Source organism: Plectropomus leopardus, chromosome 14 (assembly GCF_026936395.1).
Source record: "Plectropomus leopardus strain MGB_pleo_1.0 chromosome 14, ASM2693639v1, whole genome shotgun sequence".
NCBI classification, from domain to species: domain Eukaryota; kingdom Metazoa; phylum Chordata; class Actinopteri; order Perciformes; family Serranidae; genus Plectropomus; species Plectropomus leopardus.
This window is the reverse complement of record NC_142189.1, coordinates 979664-990289: the sequence shown is the minus strand read 5'-3', so window position 1 is coordinate 990289 and position 10626 is coordinate 979664. Positions and strand designations below refer to the sequence as shown.

The window sequence follows — 10626 nt, the reverse complement described above, 5'->3', positions numbered from 1 at the left end:
TGTATATATCTTGGTTTATTTCTCCCTCATACAATGTAATGTTATATAGATTATTATTATTATCATTATTACTTTTTTAAAATGTATTTTTTCTATTGTGTCTATTCTATTTTTTTAATTTCTTTTTTGTTTTATTTTTTCTTGTATGTCTTTGAAATTGTTTTGAGATATGAATAAAATAATCATTTTTCTGTTTTTTTTTTCAATATATATTACTATATGTTACTCTTGTGCAATGTTCTGTTTATCTAAAATGATAAATAAATAAAAATAAAAATCTCAGATCTTCCCACTTTGTGCTGCGGCTGCTGTGAATGTCGTCCTTCAGGACGACTAATAAAGTTTAGCTAAACCCGGTTTGGACCATCATGGCGGATGGTCTCCACGTCTGTTGCTATGGAGACGGAATACAAACACACAGCGACAGTCGCAGCGGAAACAGTCAGGTTATTGTGTCACCTGTCACAGGTAAGTTCACCCTCGTTATTATTAAGCTGTTTTAATGACTCTCTCCGTTAACGTCGGCCGACGTCAACAGCTGATTTTAATGTGGGAAGTTAAAACACCTTCCGGCGCGTGCAGGTCCGAACACCGTTACAGCTCGCGCACAAACGGCTGTCCGGTTTCCCGGTGGAGTCACGCAGTCAGGTCAAACTTATGTCGTTTTTCATGGTTATTAATTCATTTTAACATGTTGTCCATTAGTTGTAGATTTAATGTAACGTAACTGATGGCAGTCTTAGGGACTGTTCCGTATTTATCAGAGCGGGGTGTGTGTGTGTGTGTGTGTGTGTGTGTGTGTGTGTGTGACCCTCCCTCCACCTTAAGTGAGCTGTTCCACTTTAAAAACTGAGTTAAAAAAATCAAATAAAAAAAAAATCTGTAAACTCTAAACCACCACAAACTACTGCATTAAAACACAGAAACTACTGTATAAAAATACAAAACTTATTATGTAAAACCACAACTACTGTATGAAAATACAAATATTATTGCGTAAAACCACCAAAACTACTGTATAAAAATACAAAAATTATTGCGTAAAATCGCCAAAACTACTGTATGACAATATCAAAACTCTCATATATATAAACACAAAAAGAAGTGAAAAAACTGGGTGGTTTTTCTCTCTGGTCGTGCTGCTGGTACAAAATACAGCCATCTCCAGCTGTAGTCTGCTCCCTTAAAGCCAAATAAAAATAAAAGTATTTGCCTCCCCCTCATAAATAACAAACAGTCCCTTAGTGGTGCCAGTACAGGCCCACAGTGACCTCCGGACTTACCGGCTGTCTCTGGTCCCCCGCGGTCCTCGGAGGCTGCAGCTGCGGGACAGGGGGCTTCACACCGGGACACACAGCGCCGGGGCTAGCTGTTAGCATCACACGGCTAACGGTACCTAACGGTTATTAACGGTTTAACGGCGGAATCTCTGACCGCGGGTTTAACGATCGGTTTCCGCAGTTAGCTCGAGCTAACGGCCGTTAAACTCGCGGTCAGAGATTCCGCTGGAACCGGCGGCATCAAGTCTGCAGATCCGGCGGGAAGTCGGGACCGGATCAGAGCCCCGCCGCTGGACCTGAAACACCTGAACAAACCGGAGCTTTAGTTAACCGGCGGAGGAGTGAAGCGGCTCCGCGACGTGACGTTTCCCGGTGTTTGTCCTCTGTGTGCCGCGGAGCTCGCGGCGGAGCTCGCGAGATTATTTCCGCAGTTTACCGTCAAACTGCGCCGTTTTTTCCGGTTGTTTTTTCCACACTAACTGACAACTGATGACGCCGTTTCACGATACCACGTGATACAAGCGTCGTCATACTATTGGCTGACAGTCGTTTGAGCGCGCGCACCCTCAGCGATCAGTGTTCCTGTTAGCGCAGAGTTCCCGCCTCACAGGTTAGCTACAGGTGCACGAGACCAGGTGTGGAAAAAAATTTTTTAAAAATTAAAAGTTTTCCTTGTAAAAGCCATATCTGACTTTTGTGGGGTTTTTGTTGTTGTTTTTTTAAAAAGATAAAATGAAATAAAGGTTTAAAAAATATATATAATAAAATAAATATGAATAAATTAAAAATAAATACATAAAATAAAAAGGTTTAGCTGACATGCTCAGGAGGGTCAGACTCAGGGATCAGAATCAGAAATACTTAACAGTCGCTCTGATAAGAGATTTATAGAAAGTAGAAATAAGCACTATGTCAAAATATAAATATAAAAGTAGAAATACAGTAAGCCTAAACGATGAGCACTACTATGTAAATATTTAACTATTTCAAAATAAAGTCTGCATAATATGCTGATTATGTAAGTGTTTAGAAATATAACTGTAAGAAATGCAGTAAGACAATAAGCTCTAATATGTCAAATTTTAAATTATTATATGTATAATGTGCTGTGTGTAAAGTGAGAAAATATAAAACTGCATTATGCCACAATGCAACATATAAAATTAGCAATCAAATATAAAAATATAAATATGTGCAATGCTGCAATTAACAACAGAGATATACATAATTAAGAAAAACAATAAGAATAAATGCAATACATTCATGTTAACTAAATTAAATATATAAATATTGCACCAAATGTTGCAGTTATGAAAGTGATACAAAGAATTATTACACCATAAAAACACCTTTGCACATTTGAAGTTTAATAAATAAATTATGGAGTTTAACGTAGCTACTGTGGTTTCCCATCATTTAATGATTTTCGTGATTTGACGTGTTTTCTGAGTGTCTTCAGACTCACCCGTTGTCTCTCCAGCACAAAGCAAACGCAGAACCTGCACCCTGTAAAACCGAAAACCATCTTTGGACTCATTCTGAATATTAAAATGACTCTAATGTCTGTCTGAAAAGGATGAAGAAAGCCAAGAAAGGAGGGAAGACGGAGGAGGAGAGGCTGCTGATGCTGCAGCAGAGAGCTCAGGCCGAGGAGGAGATGGCCAAGAAGAAGGAGGAGATCCTCACTCTGTTTCTCAAGGTCTGTCCCTGTCCCTGTCTCTGTCCCCGTCCCCGTCCCCGTCTCTGTCTCCGTCCCCATCTCTGTCTCTGGAGTCACAGCACGTCCACATTTTACTTTACATTTCCTGAACGTGCGCTTTAAGCCAGGAAGACGCCGCTGGCCGGCAGCAGCCTCAGATTTCTAGGATTTTACCACATTTTTTAGGATTAAATTACATTTATAGGATTTTGGACGTTTCTGGTCTTTTGGGGTGTTTTTAGGATTTTATGACACTTCTAGTATTTTAGGACATTTCTGTGATTTTAGGACATTAGTGTCTTATCTATGTCCTCTGTGGGGGATCCTTATGGAGACTAAAAGGACAAAAATAATTCTCAGTGTCAATCACTTGTTTGATTTTCACTGTCAATTATAAAATGCTTTGGGGGCCACCAGGGGCCCTGTCAGGGGCCAGATTTGGCCCGCAGGCCATAGGTTGAGTATCAGTGCTTTAAGCTGATGCTGCTGTAAAGTAACTGTAATAGATTCCTCTGTAAATCTTTGAATTTGGAGGATATAAACGAGAGTTTCACAGAATATTAAGTTATAAGGTTAAAATAAGTTTTTTTTTCTTATTTTGCAGCTCAACTTGAAATTGTTTTCTTTGTTTACATTTTTAAAATGTCAGAGAGAGTGAATTTAAAGGGACGGCTGAGATGTTTGGAGGTGTGAGACAAACAGTCGATGTTTGTCAGCTTGTAACTTTAAGAGCCTCACACACCCCAAATTCAAAAAATAAAGAGTACAAATCTGAAACTAAACTGCTCTTTCAAATTAAAAGTAGCTTCTCTGTAGTGCAGTAAAAGAGGAGTGTGTTTTTTTTTTGTGTGTGTGTGTGTGTGTGTGTGTGTGTGTGTGTGTGTGATCAGGATAAGCTGCAGAAGGAGGAGAAGAACACGGCGGTCAACCTGCTGAAGATCAACGAAAGCTGGAGGTCGACCCTCCGTCAGAGTGTCGCCGCCGAGCAGCGCAGAGAGCTCGCCGTGCTCAGCCAGACGTTTCAGCGGCGGCTGGACGCCATGGATGACATCATCAAGGTGAGCACACCTGCAGCTCCTACAAATCAAAGTGAGACAAACACATGAAGAACATCCACTGAAAACATTTCATATTAATAATAATATTTATTATAATATTAATATTTAACCGCAGTCACAAAATTAAATTCAGACAGAAAAAAGTCCCAACAAGCGTTTCTTCTGTCAAACTCAATATTGTATTATATCTTTTAAGTCTGATCAGTTTTAATGAAACTTCTTGAAAAGCACTCCAGAAATAAAATATACTAATAACAATAATAATAATAATAATAATAATGATAATAATAAAACCAGAGCGATTTAAAGGTCCAGCGTGTCGGGTTCAGAGGAATCTCGCATCTCAGGCTGCAAAACTGTCCTGAAATAATTATGAAATTAGGCTAATTTCTTGTAAGAAAAGTCCTTAATGATGACATTTGGCAAAATTCTTACAAAATAAGAGAAATCCATAATTATACAATCAGGTAAAATTCTTATGAAATAAAATAAAAATCTTCATGATAAAAATAGGCAGAACTTTTACTTAAAAAAAGAGAAATTCTTAATTATAAAAGTAGGCAAAATAATTACAAATTCAAAACAAAAAATTGAAATTAAAATGTTAAAATATTTATGAAAAAAGAAAAATCCTTAATCATAAAATCTGGTAATATTCTTATGAAATAAAAACAATCCTTAATCCCTAAAAAATAAAGTCATTCAACATAAAATAAAGTAGATGAACCTGACTAACTCATCACCATATTCACCTGAACGTCGGCGCTCATGATGTCACTTCCTGTGTTGCAGAGTCTGGAGTGTGACCTGCAGGAGGCGGAGCTTCAGTCGGCTCAGGTGCGGCGTGTTCACCTGCAGCTGGTGGAGCGTCTGGTGGCTCATCAGGACAAACAGCTGCAGTTTGTGCAGCGGCAGTGGGAGGACGCCCTGCGGCACCTGAGCTCCTCGCTAACCTCCACCAGGTCAGTGACGAGCCACGGCGCCCCCCGCTGGCCGCTCGCTCTCCGGCGCTCCCGCGCCGTGACTCAGATGTGGGGGAGGAGATTTTGGCTCTCGGCCGCGGTTTGATCCAGATGGTCTCGGGTTGTATTTTAGGGAGCGGGAATCTCGTCTGTCTCAGCAGCAGCGAGAGAAACTGGAGCACGTGACGACGACCGTGCAGCAGCAGCACCAAACGGAGCTGGAGGAAATCCCCAAACTGTTCGGAGGAAACGTCGCAGAGCGCGACAAAGAGGTACCGACTCACCGTTAACCTCAACCGTTTCAGGACAACGCGCCTCCCAAAACCCGGCGCCAGAAATTTAAAGATTTCGCAAATCAAATTGACGAAACTGAAAAAAAAAATCACCAAAAATTTTGTAGAAAACGTGCTGTGACCAAAACGTTTTGGAGAAAGCATAAAAAAGAATCACCAAAAATAAAAGAGCGCGAGTCGACTGCAGGAAGAAAAGCGCTGACCGAACTTTCAGAGCACTGACTGTCTCCTGTCTCCTCTGTGGACAGACACACGCCGTGCCGCAGGACAACAAGGACACATCGGAGCAGGAGACGTCCGCGCGGCTCTGCGGCGCAGAGACGGAGGAGCTCGGACCAACTGGACAGCTCGCCGCCGGGACGGACGCAGTGAAGAAGAAGCTGCAGGTAAAATCTGTGGAGGTTCAATCTGAGATTTAATTATTTTAAAGGTCAAAAGAGCCAAAAGCTTTGGATCAAATAAGGGACCGTTATGTATTTATCAGAGGACTTTTTTTTAACCTCCCCCTGAAGTATGACCGTCCGTCCTCCTTCCAAACCTGCATGCTATCATTAAAAATTGTAGAAAATTGAATTATAATAATAATAAAAAATAAAGAGAAATGGCCATAAACCTTTTAAGAAAATATGTATCACCAAACATGTAAGGGAAAAAAATGGCCAAAATGAAACAGGATTTCTAAACCTGCATGTCTGCACGGCCAATTTTAGAAGAAAAAACATTCACCAAAATTTCCATGAATAATTAAAACATTAAAGAAAACATTCATTACCAAAACTACTTTTTTAAAAAATTGCCAAAAATTTCTAAAGAATTGTTGAAAGAAAAAAATTGCTAAAAAAATTTTAAATAAAAAAACGCCCCAAAAAACAAAAACATTTAAAGAAATGACGACGGCGTGTTTTTTAAGTCATGTTTTTCCAGCCGATTCATCAGTAGACAGAAAACTTTAGACAATCAATGAGACAAATTAAAGACGGACGAGTTCTCTGTCCCTCAAGTCCCGAACGTCTTGAGTCATGACACGCTGGATACGAGTCTCTAAACAGAAAACGTCTCATCAGATGAGTCACAGCGTCCGTCTCCTCTATCAGAAGGAAGTTGTCCATCTGAAGGCGAAGCTGGACTCCAGCGGGACAGAAAACGAGTCTGCGGTTCGAGACCTGACTGCCGCCATCCTGCAGGTGACCCGGAGGACTCGTGAGCTCCGGGACCAGCTGACTCGGACTCGAGCGGCAGCCAGGGACCAGCTGACTGAGCTCGCCGCCCAGTGCGACGCCACCGCCAACAAACTGCAGGCGGTCTTCGCCAAGGTGACACCAGGTCTCACATCCTGTTTGACCGAGTCCGAGTCGTCTCTAGTCTCACTCGTGTTTTCTCTGATCCAGGGTCAGAAGGTCTCCCGAGTCCACGACACGTGTCAGAAGATGGAGAAGCTCGTCGGAGCGAGGCGGGACAGAGAGGGACCTGAGACGGACGAGTCCGCGCAGGTAGGAGGGGACAGATGAGGACGGACGGCCGGTGTGTTCGAGTGCAGAGACAAACACGTCCAACAAATGTTTAACCTTTAACCCTTTAACACCTGGATCAACATCTGTGTTGACTTTAAAAATAAAGTCTTCCTTGTTACTCAGCTAAAGTTTAAACCTGACACTTTTCTTTTTGCTCCCAGTTTTTCTGGACTGAACACATCAGGAGTTTTTTACGCCCTTAATTGATTTATTTCTCTCAAAGTTGTCAAAATCAGTTTTAAACGTTCGAACATTTTGGGAAAAAACAGAAAACATGCCAAAAATGTTTAAAGAAAAAAAAAATCACTAAAATTGTCAGAAAAAAACATGAAGCGCCAAAAAATGTTTAAAGTGAAAGACGTTCATCTTTAACGTGAAACGTCTTTATTGTTTTCGTGGGTTTGAATCAGCTGATCTGTTTGATAAACACTGAGGAGGTTTCAGCTGGTTGTAATCTGTAATCTGTAATCTGTAATCCTCTCGTGTTGCCTTCACTGACCTGTGTGTCTGCAGGAGACGTCGGCGCTGCAGCAGCTGATGAGGAGCGTCAACGCGGCGGCACTGTGGCGGGACGCGCTGAGGACGCAGAGAGACGCTCTGAGCCGAGAGAACCGCCAGCTGAGGCTCCTGCTGCGTCACCGCCTGGACGCCCTGACGGTCAGCGACCACGACCTCCAGTCGCCCGACGCTCTGCTCAGAGTGCACGGGGCCCCGACCACCACGGGCCCCCCGCTCACCGACAGGCGCCACACCGTGATCGAGGCCGTCTACGCCGTGCAGCACTCTCTGTGACAGGGAGGGCGGGGCCAGAACAAACCGAGCGTCTGCAAACACGCCTTCACAAAGTTCAAAGGTCACCAAAAACATGTTGCCGTTTTGTTCTGATTATTGTTTATAACGATTATTGTCGTTACAATCTTAAAAGTTTAAAGTTTACTCACTCAGCTTTCGACCACATCTGAAGGTCCCCGCCCCCAAATGACCAGCTGATGTTTCGAACGCCGGCCTCACGTCTCTGCTCTCTGATGTCACTTCCTGTCACTGAGCCGCCACCAAGTACAGCTGTAACAACCTTTATTATTGTTTTTACCGTTTCATTCACTGATATTCAACCTACGGCCCGGGGGCCACATCTGGCCCCTGATAGGGCCCCTGGTGGCCCCAAACACTTTCTAATCCTCAATAAAAATAAAGTGATTGACTCTGTGAATAGTTTTTGTCCTTTTAGTCTCCATAAGGTGTCAGAGACATAAAACAGCATCAACACAGAGCCAGAGGAGGATCCCCCACAGAGGACACAGAGGACACAGCTGAGACACTGATGTCCTAAAATCACAGAAATGTCCTAAAATTCTTGAAAAGTTCTAAAATCCTGAAAGTCTTCTGAAATCTTAAAAATGTCCTGAAATCCTAAAAACATCCTAAAATTCTAGATGTGTCATTTGAGGAAAACTGAATAATCCTCAGGTCTTAAATAAATTATAAAATCCAACAAACATCCTAAAATCCTGAAAAAAAAATATTAGAAATGTTGAGAAAATAAGAAAGTCTAAGAAACATTTGAAAATCTTACATACGTCCTACAAGCATAAACGTCACAAAATATGAATAATTGTCAGGTCTTAAACAAAGTACAGCTGTTTAGTATTTTACAGACAAAAAGCAGAAGCGTTTCAATTCTGTCCTCTGTGGCTCGATGTCTCAGGACTCCTCTGAATCCTCTCGTGACTCAAATATCGAACCAAGATTTTCTCCTCACTGGAGCCGAGAATCACGAGAAAACAGTTGGACCAAAAGAACACATTTTGAGATCAGGGCTGTCCACATACTTTTGGCCACATCGTGTAAAAGCAGCTCGTTGTGACATTATGTTGAACTTTATGATCTGCTTTGGATTTTCTTTTTTTTTCTGAAGTTTCCAACATTGCCTCAGCTTTTATTTTGGTGGTCCACTTCCTGAGGCTCTTAATGCAGCGGGGCGTGCGCACGGATGCAGAATGACGAGCTGAGCGGCAGCGTCTGTACAGGTACACCATTTAATAGTTATTATAGACATTTTATATACATTTTAACAGTTGTATTCTGCTATGTGGTACAATCTTTAAAATCTGCTGTTTCATAGTTTGTAAATCAAAAAAAAAAACTTACAAAACTCATCAAAACTCGCAAACTGATCAGAACTTTTTTTTCCATTTTTTTGGAAGACTAGAAAAAATACTTTTTATTGTATTAATCATGCATTACACAAACAAAAAAAGAGTCTTTAGTTACACAGTAAGTCGTAGCGTGGGTGAAAAGAAAAATAAAGATTTTGTTTGTGAGACGCTCAAATCCCTTCAGTTTAAAAAAAAAGAATTAAATTAAAACAAACCGCAACCATGGAAGAAAACTCGCCGAGTCGGAGCGGCTCAGGATGTTCAGCCAATCAGGTGGCAGCGTTTTTGTTTTTAAACCTGCCCCAGGGGGCGTCTGATTGGACGGTTTCTACTGGCGCTCAAACCGCTTCTTTCTTCCTCGTAAGGAAAAAAAAAAGATATAAATAACTTAAATTCCTGCTTGAAGAAGCCGTGATGAAGAAAAGTCAAAACGTAGTCGACGTGAAGAGAAAACTCACACAGTGATATGAGGAGGAGGAGCAGCAGGAGGAGGAGCAGCAGGAGGAGCTGTTTACACTGAGACCTGTGCTGCGTTCAGGTACCACTTTGTAAAGCCGATTACCAAAAGTTGGCGGGGTGTTAAAAACTACTTTTGTTGTGATGAATTATTGAATATAAATAAAAACAGAACGAGCTCGTTTGTTCCTCCTCATCCTCGGCCGAGTCTCAACGCTCCTCAGCAGCTCCTCGTCTCTCCTCCATGTACGGAAGCCCATTTCTGCCAATGTGATGGTAAAAAAACAAGCTTCAAGTCATGAAAATTAAAAACATTCTCAAAATAAGTTTTAAAAAAATATCCAAATACCTCAAAAAAAGTGTCACAACAAAAGTAAAATAAAAACATTACTTAGTGTAGTAACATGAATTAAGATTGCAAAATAATGACAATCAAAACAAGGACAGTGTTGAAAGATAATGAGTTTTTTTTTCGTAAAAATTAAGAGTTAGTATCTCAAAAAAGTTTATTATCTTGAGATACCGAGTCATTAGTTTTGCAATATGTCGTCATTTTGTGAAAGTATTTTCTCCAAAGTTTGGTTTTGTGATACGAAGTCATTTTAAAAAAAATTACAACATGTAGACATTTTTTCCAAAATAAGATATTATTATTAGAAGTCATAATTTTTGAAATATGTTGTCATTTAGCAAAAATCACATTATTCTGAGATTATAATAAATATTGTTGTGATACTGTGAACTGTCATTTTCTTGTGTAACTATAAGTCATTTTCTTATAATATTTTTTCGAGGTACTAAGTCATCATTTCTGTAAGTCATTATTTTTGAGTACTTAGAAAATCTGGGGTTTTTTTAGATACTAACTCATTTTTTAGATACTGAGTCATCAAGTTTTTATTTTGAGTCATTATTTGTACATACTAAGTTGTTATTTTGGTAGCCATCACTTCTAAGAGCTTAGTCTTTTTTTGAAATATTGGGTCTTTTTTTGTTAACAATTTTGATATTTTAAGTCATGTTTTGCAAAACTGCATCATTATGTTGATATAGTAGGTACTTATTTTGGCAAGTTATTTTTTGGAGATAATCATATGTTGCAACACCAAATTATTTTTTGAGATATGAAGTCATTAATTTGACAAAGTTTCTCTATAATAAACAACAGGATTTTTTTTTGTTCTTTTGGCCATCACATTGGCAGAAATGGG

At 40.3% G+C, this 10626-nt stretch overlaps 1 protein-coding gene across 3 annotated transcripts; it reads left to right on the top strand.

Moving 5' to 3' along the window:
* Nucleotides 1-378: 378 nt before the first annotated feature.
* drc2 (dynein regulatory complex subunit 2) lies at nt 379-8013 on the top strand. Of its 3 annotated transcripts, XR_015778601.1 has the most exons (10): nt 379-468; nt 2856-2979; nt 3870-4037; nt 4830-4999; nt 5133-5271; nt 5541-5678; nt 6357-6605; nt 6681-6782; nt 7317-7656; nt 7768-8013. XR_015778601.1 is itself a non-coding variant. In XM_088087174.1 (9 exons), the coding sequence occupies exons 2-9, from the start codon at nt 2857-2859 to the stop codon at nt 7593-7595; spliced, it is 1368 nt and encodes a 455-aa protein (XP_087943300.1). In that variant the 5' UTR covers nt 379-468; nt 2856; the 3' UTR covers nt 7596-8013. The 3 variants fall into 3 exon arrangements, 2 of the variants coding, with proteins under 2 accessions (XP_087943300.1, XP_087943302.1); XM_088087174.1 differs by having other exon boundaries at nt 7317-8013; XM_088087176.1 differs by having other exon boundaries at nt 385-468; nt 6387-6605; nt 7317-8013.
* Nucleotides 8014-10626: the final 2613 nt, after the last annotated feature.